At 36.3% G+C, this 18,080-nt stretch overlaps 1 protein-coding gene across 5 annotated transcripts in view; it reads left to right on the plus strand.

Annotated features, from left to right (window-relative positions):
• CFAP47 (cilia and flagella associated protein 47) overlaps positions 1-18,080 on the plus strand; it is a 504,616-nt gene that overhangs the window by 270,206 nt on the left and 216,330 nt on the right. For 4 of the 5 annotated variants that reach the window (XR_005386243.1, XR_005386242.1, XM_038587158.1 and 1 more), the window contains 3 exons: positions 5,581-5,692; positions 6,445-6,671; positions 13,427-13,601. Coding sequence is in view for 3 of the 5 variants with exons in the window: in XM_038587158.1 (XP_038443086.1) it covers positions 5,581-5,692; positions 6,445-6,671; positions 13,427-13,601 (514 nt within the window). In the remaining 2 variants the exon portion in view is untranslated. The remainder of the gene's footprint in view (positions 1-5,580; positions 5,693-6,444; positions 6,672-13,426; positions 13,602-18,080) is intronic. The other variant, XM_038587160.1, reaches the window with a different exon arrangement.

Here is an 18,080-nt window from a genome sequence, read left to right on the forward strand (position 1 = left end):
GCCTTCTGGTTTTTGCATACCAGCAGTAAAGACAGACAGAAGGATGTGAAAAGCAACGGTGAAAGAAGAGGTAATGAAAAAAAAAAAAAAAAAAAGAAGAGGTGATGATGTTGGATTTGGGGGAAGGAGCAAGAGAACAAGAGAGAACCACAAAGATGAATGTTGATACAAAGATCAATCTTAATGACAGTTTGCATGATGTTCACACTTGAAGCAAAGTTTCATTTATGTGCAGAACAAACTGATGGCAAAAAAATCGAATAGAAACTGTTCTGAGAAATATGGTGAAAAAGACAAAGAGAGATTGCTAGTCTCATTGCCACAGTAACTTCTGGATCCTAAGCCCAGCTTTCTGTTATTTGATGAGATGTTTTCCGACAGTATGCCATACATTTTAATAAATGATTCATGTTTTATGGCATTTAAGTATATGTTGCTTTCTCAAAATGTCTGTGGAATAATCTCTCGGGCAATTAAGACTGAGTTAGGGGCACCCGTGTGGCTCAGTCACTTAAGCATCTGACTCTTTTTTTTTATATATATAATAAATTTATTTTTTATTGGTGTTCAATTTACCAACATACAGAATAACACCCAGTGCTCATCCCGTCAAGTGCCCCCCCTCAGTGCCCGTCACCCATTCACCCCCACCCCCCGCCCTCCTCCCCTTCCACCACCCCTAGTTCATTTCCCAGAGTTAGGAGTCTTTATGTTCTGTCTCCCTTTCTGATATTTCCCACACATTTCTTCTCCCTTCCCTTATATTCCCTTTCACTATTATTTATATTCCCCAAATGAATGAGAACATACAATGTTTGTCCTTCTCCGATTGACTGACTTCACTCAGCATAATACCCTCCAGTTCCATCCACGTCGAAGCAAATGGTGGGTATTTGTCGTTTCTAATGGCTGAGGAATATTCCTTTGTATACATAAACCACATCTTCTTTATCCATTCATCTTTCGATGGACACCGAGGCTCCTTCCACAGTTTGGCTATTGTGGACATTGCTGCTATAAACATCAGGGTGCAGGTCTCCCGGCAGCATCTGACTCTTGATTTTGGCTCAGGTCATGATCTCAGGGTCCTAGGATTGATCCCCAGCCTCTGGCTCCCTGTTCAGCAGAGTCTGCTTAAGGATTTTCTTTCTCTCTCTCTCTCTCAAATAAATAACTAAGTCTTTAAAAAATAAATTGTGTTAAGAAAGTTGAACATTTTAGTGCAAGCTTACAAATCTCTTTATATATTTTCTGTTCACCCTGAGTCTCCTAGAACACTCATTCTATGAAAGATCATATTTTAAAAGAACAGCAATTATTCTTACTGGTCAGTTTCACATCATAATTATGCCAATGCCAAATAGCCACCTACAGTGATTAATGATCTCTCTCTAGTGTATGGAATTTAACATTTTAGAATTTTAGCTTAGCTCTCACATGCCTGTTTAGCCATCAAAATAATATAATATTGCTCAGCTAGTTTAAACAAATAAATCACAAAACAGCAAAGTCTAGGCCCAAGATTAAAAAATAAGTAGAATTTGAAGACCTATGAAACAACATGGGGATTTTCTATCTAAAATGCCTTTTTTTTTTTTTTTTTTTTAAGATTAAGGTTATTTGTGTCTGGAGGGTACCCATGACATGTCCAAGGTTACCCAGCTAATTAGTAACAGAGCTGGGATTAAAATTTTTCTGCCGATTCATTGTTTGTGTTCCTCATTTCTAGGTCGTTAACAGCTGGTCTTGTAAATTTGTGTGCAACTGTCTTATCTGAGGACTACACTTAACTAGATACACAGGAAGAACAAAATATCTTTTGTGAGAGTTTCTTACAATGGACAATGGGCTTTGGCATCTTTCTGGAAAATATAATCAAAATCCAAGTAAACATCCTGGCTGTAAAATATGAAATTAAGGGCAGAAAGGAAATTTAATAGCCTATTAGAATAGCTCACATTGACAAGTATCTGTTATGTGTCAGATAATTTCATTTCTCTTGTCATAGCTTCCAGACTTGGAATGTAAGGGACTTCTCTGCTTTAAGGGAGTTCTTTATTGCTTTTTTATTCCTTTCCTGGTCTGATTTTATTGCAAGAAAAGTAGAGGGAAATAATTAGATGATACCACAGTTGATTTTCCTGAACAATTTTCTGACACAGGCATTATTTTCAATTAAGTTTCTTTTTAATGAAAAAGAACACTGAAAATGAACAAGTTAGACAAAATAATTTTTTGAGAAATGATAATATATCGTCTGTGTAAGAGGTGGAATTAAATGGAATTGAGTGGAGTTTTAGTTACTGATATTTTAGTTGACTAATCCATGGCTAGGAGGCTTTTTTATAATGTATATTTAAGGGAAATACCCTGGCAAATAGCAGTTTGCTTTTGTATCAACTCCCATGAGTTGGTATTCATTTTGATTGAGAAGACAAGCTATAGATCAGGTTTCATTCAGGCACACTTTTAAGAAAAAGTGTAATTTTGGCAACTCTACACTCACCAAGTCTGATTTCTTATGAATATTATGTTTTGGGTAAAACAACTGATTTTTCTTTAGATAAAAATAAAAATGAGAAAAAAGTAAAATAAAAGTAAAAACTTAATATATTTTCCCTGGTCTTTGTTGAGTACTTCAATTATCATCGAAAATTCCATGTCATTAGTATTGATCACTCAATGCTACAAATACAAATACCCGTTGTATTTGTAGTAAAACATGCACACACAGAAAACACATTTCAGATGGCTAGCTTGGATTTATGTTTGCAGAGTACAAGGTTGCTTAGGAAAAAGTACTATATGAAAATTTTATGTAATGTACTGTTTATTACCCAGACTGTATGGATTTAAATGCTAAATATTTTTTTTAAGATTTTATTTATTTATTCATGAGAGACACACAGAGAGAGAGAGAGACAGAGAGACAGAGAGAGAGAGGCAGAGACAGGCAGAGGGAGAAGCAGGCTCCATGCAGGGAGCCTGACGTGGGACTCAATCCCAGGTCTCCAGGATCACGCCCAGGGCCAAAGGCAGCGCTAAAACGCTGAGCCACCCAGGCTGCCCTTTGCTAAACAATTTAAAATATTCAAAGTTTTCCATACTTCTTTTTTCAGCATAAACTGAAGATAATTGTGGGTTATAATTAATAAAATTCTGTGGAACATGATCATATGAGAGTAGATGACCATTAACCTTATTGTAAACAAATCTCAATCAGTGTTTTTATTTATAGGGTAGCTATAAATAAATTGACTTCGTGATCAGAAATTGTTTATTCTTATAACTTCTAGATTAATTTTCAGTTTTTGCCATTTCATATGTTATCTAGGATATTTACAATATCTTAGGTTATGTATTTTTGTTATGTGATTAATTTCCTTTTATATAATTTATGTGTTCTGTCTCTGGAATAGTCTCTCAAGCATACAGTTAACATTGTTTTAAGATGGTGGGGCAGTTCAAACTAGTTACCATCCCAGCTTGGAAGCTAAGTTTGTTTCCTTTTGCTTTCCCAGTAGTTAGTTACATGCCTTTCACAAGGTCATTCTGGCAGAAGATTCTCCATTGCATGGCTTAGCACTAGATTTGCCAGTGCTCTTTTGCATTAATCCTCCAAGTCTTGGCCCTAATCTAGATCTCTTCAGTCAGACCTGTATTTAAACCATATCTTCAAATGATTTATATGTCATGAAAGTTTGGGAAGCCTTGCTCTCAAAAAATGATTCCTCTCCATTTAAATGGATCTCTCTTATGTGCCTACTAAGTGCCAGGCAAAGGGTTGGGTTCCTCATATGTGTTACCTTGTTTAGTCTTTGCTACAGCTTTACTATGATTCTACTTCTTAAGATATAAATAAGCATTTTTAAGACTTTCTTATGGAAAATATAAAATACCATTCTGTAAACAAAAACTGCAATTAATCTCCCCTGTACTCTCTTCCCAGCTTCAACAGTGCATGGCCTAACTTGTTACATCATTATAATGAAGCAAATCCCAATCATCACATAATTTTTTCCACAGATCATTTAGTAAGAATCTCTACAACAAGAAGACTTTGGTTTTTTGACATAACATTGATACTGATATTACTAAAAATATTGTAAAGTTTTTTTTCTTAACATCAAACAACCAGGCATTGTTTGTATTTCCTGATTATCTCATGATTGTTTGTACATTTTTTCTGTCATTTCTTTTTAAGTGTCTTTGTTCAAATTGTAGGGGAGGAAAAATTATTTTTCCTCTACCCTTCTGAATTATTGGTTGAGTCTCCTGTAATAAAAGACAGATTAACAAGAAAAAAATACACATTTATTAACATGTATACTTCCTATAGACATGAGAGGTACCCAAGGGAAAATGAGGAATTCCTCAAGGTAGCTTAGAATTCAGGCTCAATACCATCTTAAGAGAGAAAAGGGAAAAAGGGACATTGGCCACTTAGAGGAGAGTAAATGATTTTTAGGAAAGATGAATGGGCCCTTAGAAGAATAGACAGGACACCTGATACTTTGTGATAAAGTTTGGTGTACAGTATCAACTTTCAGGCTCCTTCTGATAAGAGTCAGTCCTTGGTTTGTGAAATCCACAAGGAGGGAATTTATGATATTTGAGTTTCTTTTGGAGGATCTGTCTTTAGGCAGATAAGGCAAGTTCAAGAAAGCCTCTCCTTGCATTTGCTGTCTTTTAAGTGCCTACATTTCAAAATTATTAATATAGCAAAGCGGCATATTCTGGGGTGACATTTTCTCCTTCCCTTCAGAATCAAGATTTAAATAATATTCATCCAATTGGATCATATGTCTTTAGAGACTCCCTCTGTCCCCTTCCTTTTCATTTAATCTCTAGATTTCTAAAAGGAACTGGGTTTTGGTTTTTTTTTTTTTTTTTTTTTTTTGATCATCCCATTTTACAGAGGCCAAAACTGAAAGTCAGAGATTTACTAAATTTACCGGAGGCTTAGTAGCTAGTAAATGGCAGTACTAGAATTGAAACCGAGCATGTTGACCTCTACTGATCTTTCCCCATATTGTGTTGCTGCCCTTGCATTGACCCCACTTTTATTTTTACTCTTTCTGTTTACTCTTTTGTATTTCTTGCCTAATTACTTATTCTAAAAGATCTACAGATTCTCATATGCTCACTTAAAAAAAAACCAAAACTACACTTTAAAATATCAACACTTGAGAACTCAGACATGCAAAAGTGATGTTACTTCTCTCCAACAATAAATTACAGAACGAAGGAAAAAATATTTTCTTCCTTGATTGTTTATGTGATTTAAGCTAGCAGTCTACCAAGGATATTTACAGCTGCAAAGATCAATTGCTGTCAGTGCCATCCTGGGGCCTTCTTAATAGGCCTCCCTGCTCTGGATGCATACAAAGTTTCCTCCACACTGTGGGAGGGCTATATTTAAGCCTTACCTTTCACTCCTCATTTAGGGCTTACAGTTGCTTAGCAATGCACAATGCATGGATGTTTTTATAGCATACAGATTGTTCTCAAAGCAGAAAGATTTATCCTGATTTTTTCTGGGCTTTTGAAATTTAATATCATTGTGTGGTTGTGTTTTAGATTGGAGAATTAATTTACATTGTGGAAGGAAAAGGCATGATCCCCTTGCCTTCCTCCTTTCTCCCAAAGGATTCTTCAGCTCCACTTGACTACAGCAGTTCACCAGAGGAAGGTAGAGTAAACATATGTTTTATTTCATTTAAAATGTTAAGGACGGTGCTGTTCCTCATGGAGTCGTCCAAGCGTACTCACAGCAAATTTTTCCCAGTAAAAACTGGGAAGTCTTTTGGAAGGCTCCCTTTAACTTTATTATGTCAACATTCATGGAGTAGAGCACCAGTTTAACAATGAAAACAATGTCAGTGGTGCTTTTCTTTAAATCCTTATTTTTCATTCTTCTGTTAAATATTGAAATGTGGCATTCAAAATATTTACTCAGCAAATTTTCAGTTTCCCAAATAATTGAGAAATGGCTATGCTCTCAAATTCTATATATTGTAATATATTACCTGAACTTTACCCTACATTCTGAAGTGTTAGGTTGTTAGTGAAAGAAAATGCCAGTTCTTGCTGGTCCCCAACAGATGTCTTCACATTTATTTCTACTTCCCTTACCTTCTAATCACTGATAGCACAATGATCACTTAATGTTTGAACTTAAAAACTTAATATTTCTACAAAAGAATCCTTTGAGTTCTTTTGAGCATTCTTTTTAGAGAATGCTGGCAAAATACCTTTAATTCCAGAAGACTTACTCTTCTTGAATTACTGAATCAGAACTACTCTAAATGAGTTACCCATGTTACTCTGGTTGATAAAGACCACAGCTACAGTTCTGTATTTCAAACCTTCCAAGTCCATTCTGGATAGCTTGTCAAGGGCATAAATGATCATTGCAGTCATGAATGCTTTTGCTTCCCCTAGCGCTTAGTAAGGAAAATCCAGTTCTGTATTTGAAATGTGAGCTCCGTCAAATCTTGGATGTGGACCTTAAGTTGCCACTGACGAATGAAGCCAAGGAAAAAGCTTTGGCGTTTGCAGCACAGCAGCAGATGTCAGATATAGAGTATGAGCGACGGTTGATCACAGGTACTCTGGAAAGCAGTAGTGTTCGTGTGGCCGTCGCGCTCCTGGGGCTGACCAAGATTGAGGTGAGAATGCAGGGCAGGTGATGCACATAAACTATTCTCTTTTTAAAATGATGCAGAGGGGCACCTAGATGGCTCAGTAGTTGTGTGTCCGCCTTTAGCTCAGTTCATGATCCCTGGGTCCTGGGATTGAGTCCCACATTGGGCTTCCCACAGGGAGCCTGCTTCTCCCTCTGCCTAGGTCTCTGCCTCTCTTGTCTGTATATCTCATGAATAAATAAATAAAATCTTAAAATAAAATAAATAAAATGATGCAGAGTTGTTACTTAGTTGTAACATTTTTACATGGGAAAATGATGAATGCTGGTTTTCTCAAAAAAGCTCAGTAACTTTTTTCTTTCTACCTCATTAAATAATAAGTCTGAAACAAAGTGTTCTACGAATGTTAGCATGACTGCTAATTTTAGTAGTGATAACTAAATTAGTGGTGACTTAGGATACTAGTACATTTAGGCATTACAGTGTGGCCACTGAATCCCCAGTTGCCTCCAGTTCTGACTGTACATTAGAATGCCCTGGAGAACTTAAAGTAATAGTAGTGTCCGGCCCTGCTCTAGAACAATTAAATATAAATCTCTGGAAGGGAGTGAAGAGGGATAGGTTCTAAAAGTTGTCTAAGATAGTCTGTGCATCCAGAAAGGCTCATCCCTGGGGTCAGACTACCAGGTTAAGAATCCAGACTCTGACACTGTCTACCTGTGTGAATGTGGGCTGGTTACTTCAAAATCATCAATCTTCATTTTTTAAAATTTTTAATCCAAAGATACTGGTAATTGATGGAAGCTAAGTGAGATAATTATGTAAAATGCTTACCACATTACCTAGTATATAAATAAGTGTTCTCTATATATGCAGCATTGTTGTTCTTGTTACTACTATTACTATTGATTCTATTATTATATCTTGAACTCCATTGTATAAATGAAGTAAGGTACAGTCTAATCTCACAGAGCCACCAAAGTGATTCTTTTAAAATGTAAACCTGGTCAGGTTGCTCCCCTGCACAGATTCCTCTCTTGGCTTTCCAGCTCATTCAGAATAAACCCCAACATCCTTGGGACGGTCCTCATGACCCTCCCAGTCAGTCCCATCCCTTCCCTGATCTCACCTTCTCCACTGGAGCCCATTCATTCATGTCACTTCCTCAGCACAGGCCTCCTTCCTCATCTAAAAATCCCAAGGCATGCTCCCCATGCCCTGTGCACTTCTGTGGTGAGTTTTCCCTAGATATTAGAGATTACTTCCCTCAATTACTTCAGGCCTGCTAGAATGCTACCAATGAGGTATGCTTGTACTTTTTGTATTTTTTTTTAAAAGAATTACTCACTTCTACCAGGTGCTTTCCAAATGCTAAATATCCTTCCACTTTCTCTGTAGATAGCATTTACCACCTGAGAGTAATATATTTGTTTGTTTACTCATTATCTATCTCCAGCAAGGGAATTTGTGAGAAGATATTTGTTCAGTTAACTCTCATGTCACCAGTGCCTAGAAAAGTATGCTATGCCAAAGGTAGTCAATAAATCTTTGATCAGTGTAGGAACAAACGGTAAATGTTTTCATCCTTGTTTGAGATTTACCTTCATATATTACCTTATATATATTACAACAAAATACTCAGCATCATAGGGATGATTTCTTTTTTTGTTAGAATGCTAGAATCAGTACAGTCTAAGCACAAATATCTAACATTTAATGATGATATCTTATGGATGACCTGGACTTTTAAGTTCTGATTAGCTCAAAAATATCAAGGCCCAAGTCTCTGATGCCCCCTGGAATGACCCATCTGCACTATGCATTCAAGAAGCTGATGGCTCTCTTCAGTTCATACCAACATGGTTACTTCTATTACAGAGCAGTGAATTTGGGAAGGTTTTTATCCAACTTTCAGTATAGAATTACAATAGAAATATTTGATATGTGACCTTTTCAAACCTTAACCCTATCATAGTACACTCTCTTGCTGTCTCTCTTTCCATTTTTTTTTTAAGATTTTATTTATTCATGAGAGACACAGAGAGAGGCAGAGACCTAGGCAGAGGGAGGAGAAGCAGGCTTCATGCAGGGAGCCCGATGTGGGACTCGATCCCTGGACTCCGTGATCATGCCCTGAGCTGAAGGCAGATGTTTAACTGCTGAGACACCCAGGCATCCCATCTCTCTTTCCTTTTAAATTTGTTTTCCTTAGGGGTGCTGGGTGGCTCAGTCGGTTAAGTGTCCCGACCCTTGATTTTGGCTCAGGTCATGATCTCAGGGTCATGGGATCAAGCCCCCTTCTTGGGCTCTGTGCTCAGCAGGAAGTCTACTTGAGATTCTCTCTCTCCGTCTCTTTTTGCACCTCCCCCTGCTGTCTCTCTCTCTCTCTCAAATAAGTAAACCTTAAAAAAAGAAAAAATTGAGCTTCTTCATTCTTACCTCTTATCAAAACATTTTATTTAAATGAGAAATGCTAGAAGGAGATGGATTTTTTCAGTGGATTCCCTTTCTATTATTTATGCATGTATATAGTTTGTTTTTCTCCTTCTTTTAGCTTTCTCTGGAATCCAGCACACTCTGTGTTTATTATTGTATTTATCAAACTATGTTTTGTATAATATTTATTTTTATATTTCCCTGCTTCTCTAGGATTACAAGTGCCATGAAATTAAAAATCTTTGTTATGTGTTTTTTGTTTAGCCCTTATTGTCTTGTGTGTGACAGGTGCTCTGTCACTGTTTAATTGAATTGAACATGTGCCCACACAGACAAATAACATTGTAAGCCTGAGGTCTTTGTGTCTATCCAGCTTGCCTCATAGCCTGATTTTTCAGTCACAGTCATCTTGTTTACTTATCCTTGTTTATCTCCCACATTTGCAGGATGGGTATCTGTATGTGTATACTTCTGACTGGTTGGTGGAAATAACAGCAACCATCATCATCATCATCATCATCATTTATGAAAAAAATGTTGACTTCTTTAAAATTAAAATTGAAATGTTTTAAATAGTCCCTAAATTTAAAAATTCCAAGTTTTTTTTACCTGAAGATTACTACTTCTTTGAATTCTGTGAATATCACACATTTTTCGAATTTCAGCAAAAACTTTCCAAATCTACAAAGTAGCTAGAGAAGAGTTGAATGTGCCAGTTTAAGAAAACCAGCTGCAGCAAATCAGAACTCATAAATGCACCTTATTGTGCTCATATACATCTAATCATAAAGCGTTCTTTTCAAGTGCAATTATCAATGCACTCTTGAAATACAACAATGCTGATAATTTTTGCAGGGGAACAGTAAACAAGATTAACTTCAAAAATACTCTCTCCTTATATAGTATTTTATACATTTTTTCCAACATGTTTTTATGTGCACATTTCCAAATTATTTCAATGACCCCATGGAGAAATGTAGAAAAGGTAGAATGATACCTGTAATATAAAAAAATAAAATGACTGAGGCATAAAAAGACTTCTGTTGCCCTTAATGACAGGTGGCAGTTACACCCATATCATGGTAGAGACATCATTGTATTTTAAAGCTGAAAAAGAGGAGTGCCTGGGTGGCTCAGTTGGTTATCTGCCTTTGGCTTGGGTCATGGTCCCAGGGTCGTGAGATGGAGCCCCGTGCCAGGCTCCCTGCTCAGCAAGGAAGCCTGCTTCTCCCTCTCCCTCTGCCTGCTGCTCCTCCTGCTTGTGCTCCCTCTCTCTCTTTGTCAAATAAATGATTATAATCTTTTTAAAAAAATAAAGCTGAAAAAAAAAATCAAAGACACAGAGAGACACATAGTCCAACTTCTTATTCTTACAGACTGCAAACCAAGACCCCAAAATAGTAGGATGGCAGCCTAAGGTCACACCACTGATTTGTGACAGAATAAGAATAGACCCAGGTTTTTGCCCCTTCATCCATTACTCTTTTCCTTCTCCTGCATAGTCTTCAGGTCGTATGTTCACTTCTTAGTCTACTACCAGGAAATTGTATAATGGAATGAATGAAAGTCTAGAATACTCAGTTATAGCATAAAATAACTACATAACAAAACCTAAAATAATCCTTGAAATAAGTCTGTTTAGAACTAAATCTAATCAAATATATGTGATCACTTTTCTACCAAAGAAAAGCGACACATTTGACTAAATTTTTTTGGTAGACAACCATGTGAAGTTTTAATTTTTGAAATATTTATAGAGTAATAGCCATATGATGTATCTACTTTATACTGTGAGAGACAGGATCTTTTGTCAGGAGCATGAGTTTCTGACACTTTACCACTTAGCACTCATTTATTGAATTCACATTCTTCTGGCCATTAATAAATCAACTCTAACGATATACTCAGTGTTATTGGAAAGATTCAGAACTTACAGGGTAGTTTCCTTCTATTTTCTGTTAACTTTTTCAAGTTTATGTTTTAAAAGCCATGCTATATATACTCTGGGATAAATGGTAGGAAAAATCATTGAAATTTTGAAATTTAATATGTTTTAAAAAGGAAGCCTAAAAGATCTCTTTGTGAGGATTCAGAAGGGTAAAGAAAATGGTTTTTGTATTTGTACGATTTAAATGTACTCTGAATCCTGAATCTATTGATACTGTCAAAGATAAAGAAATGAGGATAGACTCTATTCAGTAACTGTTGCAATAGGGAGAAGGATCCAGCATGAACTAAACTGAAATTTATGCAGAAGGAGCTGGGAGTATTAAAGGGAGGATGAGAAAGTGAAGAGGGATAATGAGCTGGGAACTTAATAATAATGGGCAGAATCAGGGAAGTGGACATTTATAAGTGGGAGAGGGTTGGTCAGTGTGATCTGGATTTGTTAATTGATGCTTATCAGCAGAAGACAAACTTGGAATCTTTATGACTGGAGATAGTGATACAAGTTAGAACAAGGTACCTACCTGGCTGGGATCATTATCTCCTTGAATGTTTGCATTCTGAGGTCCTTAAGAAAATAGCTCTGGGTGGCAGAAAACTTACATCTCAGAAAGGAGAGAGAAAGGGATGGATGGGAGTGGAAGAAAAAAAGGGAGGTAGAGAAAGGACTTACAATAGTAAGCTTTCTAAAGTAACTGCTCTAATAAGAGGGGGTTTAGGGGCCTATCTACCTGTCATTGGGTCTTGGCTGGAACAAACAGTATATTCTCATGGCAGTATTAAGCTCTCTCAGGTAGGCACTTTAAGGGGAAGTGGGATCATCCTAGGGATATGGCCTTAAGCTGTTAGAAATTATGTCAGTGCTTGTTTAATTAAGTCTCTTAGTCGGGGCGGGGGGAAAGGGGTAGACAAAATTTTTTGTGCTGAAAATCTGTAGTTATTGTAGGCCAAGGTTGAGGGCTACTTGAGAAGAGGAGTTGGAGGAGCCTGACTAGAGTTTTGCCAAGAAGAGGGTCTATGTCAATATATCATGACTTAATGACTTGAAGATATAAAAGGCAGATGATACACATTTAGGTTAAAGAGCCGGTTGCTAATGTGAATATATAATTTGTTTACAGTGACTAGAAAAATGAACCAAACACAAGTGATGATGAATGTAAATGAATTAAGTTTTTTGATTTACATGATTTTAATTACCAAACTAAAGTAGTTGAAAAATGTTACTTTATGGGGAAAAAAAAAATCCCTGTGGATTTTGTAGATAACAAACCCAGTGAATGAGGAAAATTGCTGATGGCACCAACATTTATTTTTGTTGAGTAAAGATACCATGACCATGATCAAGATGACGATGATGACAATAATGATACTAATAGCCAGCATTTATTGAGTATGCAAAATATGCTTCAAGGACCTGGATTTTTGTTTTCACTTTAAATGTTCATACCAGGGATATAGGCAGGGTGTACTATTGTTGCCCATATTTTACAAATGAAAACTTTGTGGCTTTGGTTAATAGGCTGGCCACACTTACTTAAAGTTGGTTATGAATGCAGCCAGTCTGTCTTCAAGAGTGCTTGGACTAACCATTGGGCTGTACTATATGGTTAGCAATAGAGCATCCAGATAAATATAAATGAATGCCTACCTTTGGGCTTTGCATTGCTTGATTCACACTTAGAGAACTGGCTTTCCCTTCAGTGTTACATTTTAAGAAGGAGAATGTTGACTAGATTGTGTCTTGAGGAGCATATGCATGTTGCTGAGTTATTGTGACCCACATTTATAAGCAGTGGTTGAAGGGACTAAACATATCAAACCTATTTAAAAGGTATGTTTGGGATGGGGGAGGGAGGAAGAAAAAAGTGAAAAAATAAAAAATGTATTTGGTTGTCTGTGGAGAGGCAGGCCTTAATTTTCTACACATATATGTGTACATACACACATATACACACATATATTCACAAAATTGTTATTAGGAAAAGAGAGAGGACTAACTGTGCTTCTGCTAAGAACTCGAACTCAAGGGTTAGATATCAGGGAACACAGGGACCAACTGAAGGAAGGGAAGCACTTTCTCAATGCTGCTATTCAGCAGTAGAATTGGTTTTTCCCTGAAGCAATGAATTCCTCAACACTGAAAGGATTAGAGCTTGGGACATTGAGCATCTGTTAATAAAGGATGATTCCATTGGTTCTTAAAAACATGTTAGTGTTATCTTCCACCAATTAAAATAATAACGTGTCTAAAGATTGAACAGATTCCATCCCTTGGTGAATTTTTCCCCAAATGTGGACTTTAAATGCATATAATGCTCTTTTTTTCCTTGGTGTGTTTTGGAGGTAAAGGCTAACAGAATTACATTCCAATTTTACTCTCTGTTTATTTGCAGACTTGTATGCTCTTTAATACCTCAAAGCTCAAGAAGCCTAAATCCATTTTATACACAGCAGAACTGAGCCTTCCAGAACATTTTGATATCCCCAAGAAAATCTACATTCCTCAGATTTCAGAAACTCAAGCTAAATTGACCCACTCTCGAGGAATTAAACCTGCAAATAAAACAGGTAATCAGTAACATGTGGACTGCAATATCTAGCTCTGTCCCAGGCTCTATGATATACTAAAATTTAAAGAGCTTATCTCTACTAATAGGCTATATTTATAATGTTATTAAAGAGATAGTTCAGTGTACATAAATATCAATTATTGACTACTTTGTATTATAAATAACCAACATACTGTAGCACAATAATCTAAATTATGTACTGTGTTTAAATGCTAAACTGCTGGCACTGAAATTTGCAGACCTGTTATTACTCCTTCTTAAAAAGTAGTTGTCTGATAAAGACAGTAAGTGCTCTTTGAGAAACATTAAGGTCGTGCTGTGACAGTGAAATTGGTTACAGGAGTTGTGCTGGAGTTGAGGCTCTGGCTAGCTTTAAAGTGTAGGAGGGATGTTGGTGGCAAGAGCATATCAAAGGAGACAATGTGTTATTTATGAGTAATTTATCTTTGATCTGAACTAGGGCCTTTAATGACTGAATATTTACTCTTGGTCTCCTGGTTCCCCTTTATTCTGTTATTGTAATTAGGAAAGACTAACCCAGATTTCATAGAATATTAGTACATTTACATTATCAAATATAAACAATAAAATTTAAACAATGTGACTAAATAATTTAAAGTATCCAAAATTGGGACACCTGGGTGGTTCAGCAGTTAAGCGTCTGCTTTTGGCTCAGGGCATGATCCCAGAGTCCTGGGATCGAGTCCCACATCAGGCTCCCTGCATGGAGCCTGCTCCTACCTCTGCCTATGTCTCTGCCTCTCTCTGTGTGTTTCTCATGAATAAATAAATAAAATCTTAAAAAAAAAAAAAGTGTCCAAAATTAATTTGTTTTCATTGCACTCCTTTCCAAGCTGGTGGATGATAATAGGATTGTAATTTCTTTACTAGGGATGTTCCCACAATGTATCATAACTCCAATAACTCTATATTGTTGCTAACTTAGGTTTTGTTTATATTTTCTTTTGTTCTTTTCCTGTGGCTTTGTGTTAACTATAAAATGTTTCTAAATCTGAAAAGGTGGTTACAAAAAACAAGTATACAGGGTAATCTGTCCATTTTTACCTTCCTGGGAGATCTGAGATCCCAGATTCAAATGCTAAGTGGCCAAGCAGGTAACAAGGATTTATGAATTAGGTCTGGTCTAAGGCAAGAAGGATGATGGAGCCTGAGACAAGCTGGAGAGTAGGCACCCGGTCTAAACATTCAAAATCAAAACAATAAACAGAAAAGCTTAAATCCTCCTGACCACGGTGAGGGTATATTTAACTCATCAGCTGTCAGGCTGGTGACAGCTCTTAAGTGAAATTGTTGTCTTTTTTTTTTTTTTAATCTTTATTACCTCCAGCTTTTCAATGTACTATTAAATTTTTAAATGAAGATTTTATAATGATAATTTTTTAACCCCTTTGAGATAACTGGATAAAATTGTGTGTGTATAAGCCCAGCTAGGATTCCGGGTCCAAACAATTCACTTATTCAGCCATTCACTCAATACTCTTGAGCATCAAATCCTTTGGACAAGATGATGAAAATTGGCATATTAAGATGCTGTTTAATTATAAATAAGCATGAAGTTATCTATATTGAAAGGCCTTTCATTCAGATAATTTTCAAAAGTTAATATTTTTCTTTCATATCAATTGTGAACTATCCATTTTAGTGAGAAGATTATTGTGAGAATTAAGAAAAATAGAGCTGTGAATTTTAAAAGATCATGCACAAAAGTTTTAAAATATGATTTGCATATTGCGGTTCCTGTCCAACTTGATTTTCTATGCAGTTGACTTTATAGAGGAAGCCTGAAGCCCAAGTTTCTGTTTCCACTTCCTTCAGCATACATTTAAATAAATTAAGTTTACAAAAACAGAATATTCTAACTCAAGATAGTAACAGGTCAAATAAAATACATAGCCTAAACAGTGCAGTGTACATTCTGTTGTTAAGCAGTGGACTTGATTAATGAAAAAGAAAAGAACGTATTTTTTTAAGTTTAATAAATAACATTCTATTAGAATTTGAGACAAAGAATAGTGGAGTTAAGCATTTAAGAGGCTTATCTTTGTAGGGGAAAAAAAGCTTATCTTTGTGATGTAAGCCACTTTGAAGAGAACCAGCAAATTCCTAGCAATGAATATACTAATATAGAAACAAATCTTGTTTTATTAAAAAAAATATTTTATTTTTTTAAATGACCCCTACACCTAGTGTGGGGCTCAAACTCATACCCCAAGATCACAAGTCACATGCTCTACCAACTGAGCCAGCCGGACACCTCTAATTTTTCTTTTTTTTAAATGGGTGGCATGAAGAAAGAAAGAAATGATAAGTGTTTATCTGGAGAAGTCAAGATCCCAGTGTTCCTGCTAATTGCAGGAAAGGGGTAGAAGTGGATCATTTTCATAATCTCTTGAAGTTCTAATGTCATCAGAAGGAACTAGTTTTGAGGTATTGAAAAGTGGCTGTCTTCTGTCCATTCATATTAATGTTGCCTATTAGTCTTTACCTTTCTGAAATTCCTAATGAAAATTCTACATTTCTGGTTAACAATAGCTACTACTGTAATTATTTAAAATAATCTACTTAAATTCATATTTCTTTTAGCTCCATCATTTAGGAAGGTATTATTTTTCCCATCCCACCCTTTAACATTCTCATGCTTTCAACTGAAGGAGATGAAGCTGTAGAGAAAGAGTGTATGCACACAAGTAGGTGCATCCATCTCTACAGATGCATCAGATGTACCTACATGACAACATTTTCCCATGGAAGAGGTATTACTTGTTCCACTTCATAGGTCTCAAAGATCCTGTGACTCCTTTTTGTTAGTGGACCAGAGTGGGTCTAATATTTGTTGAGCACCAACAATATGCAAAACGCTGTGACAGGTGGTTTTATAGTTCTTCTCATTTAGTTCTCCCAGTAGATATTCTGTCTCAGATCGCATCTAGGCATCGATCCTTCTACTTGCTTCTCCATGGACCCTTGCATGGCTCATAACAATCTTTCCAAGCAGTTTTGAGTCTTTTCAAACATCCTCTTTACACCAGTTTTTCCCCATCTCCCAACGTCCACTGGACAAATGACTGTGTCATCTCTGTCATAGAGGAGAGGGGACTACATGAGCATACACTCTTCCTTACCCCCTTACCACCTCCCCTTCAGTCTCCAAATAATAGGAATCTACTCTATCAACCTTTATCTTATCCCAGATAGCCTGCTCTTGAGTTCTGTTCTGCCATTTATCACGGCTCCGTCTCTGAGAGTAATTCCTTCACTTTTGGCTCCCCAACTTTCTCAAGCTTCAATACCTAAAGACATTCATACCTTTCCCAAGACAAACATACTTCTGAGTAGCGCTATCTTCATTTGTAGTTTCTATTCTTGCATAACTAGTTTGCAACCTCTCACATCTGGGTTCTGCTTTACTGCTGTAGTAAAATGGTTAGCTGCTTTCTACTTACTAAATCCAGTGGATCATTCTCAGTCTTCTTCTTGGACCTCTGTTGCATTTGACCTGGATGATTAGGCGTCTGGTCAGAATTCTAGACATTTGATATTAAGGCTTTATCCTTGTTCCCTGCATTGCTTCTCCATCCCCTTGCCAAGATTTCTTCTTAGTCTTTTTGTGAGTTCTTCTGTTTACTACATCAATATGGGAATCTTCAAGGTTATACTTGTCCTAGTGGGGCTATTATTACTTTTAATGTATCCCATCGGGGATTTTGTATGCTCCCATAGTTAAAATTACCCTTAACATCACTAACATTTATATTTATTCCTACCCTTTTTCTTCTCTTTTCAACTTATTCAGAGGCATATGATATGCCTACCTAGATACATATCTGCAAATAGATACACAAATAGAGAGATTTACCCCTCAGATTCAAAATGAATGTATTATTATTCTCCATTGATTTGTTTCTTATCATATAATCTTCGTCTTTTCATATGGTGGAACATATATCCATCCTGTCTCTTATATTAGAAATCTGGGCATACTGCTTGAAGCTTCTCTCTTTTGAACTCCTACCTACAATTCATCTTGTAGTTCTAAATTTTCTGTAATTTATTTCTTTCTCTTCTCTATTCCCACTGTTAATGATTCAGGTCTTCATCAGTACTTCACAAATGGAAAAAGTAATCACATCTATTTCTTCTCAATGAAGTGCAGATTTAATGGGATAACATATGTTAAGAATTTAAACGCTATATGATATACCTATTAATTCTATTCTAGTCTCATCACCTTTAAAGTACTTCAACTGTAGGCACAAGAACTATTAAATCTGACCGTGAAATATTACTGAAACATTTAGTGATTTCAGAGGCAGATTTACTATACTACCAAAGACACATAAATTTTATGATTCTTCACTTTTTTGACCCCCACTTCTTAGTTCCTGTACCTAGTTTTATATTTGCAATTTTATATTCTTTCTCTTCAAGAACGTCCCTAAATTTTAAGTCTCAGGCC

This window comes from Canis lupus, chromosome X, assembly GCF_011100685.1.
Source record: "Canis lupus familiaris isolate Mischka breed German Shepherd chromosome X, alternate assembly UU_Cfam_GSD_1.0, whole genome shotgun sequence".
Lineage (NCBI taxonomy): Eukaryota > Metazoa > Chordata > Mammalia > Carnivora > Canidae > Canis > Canis lupus.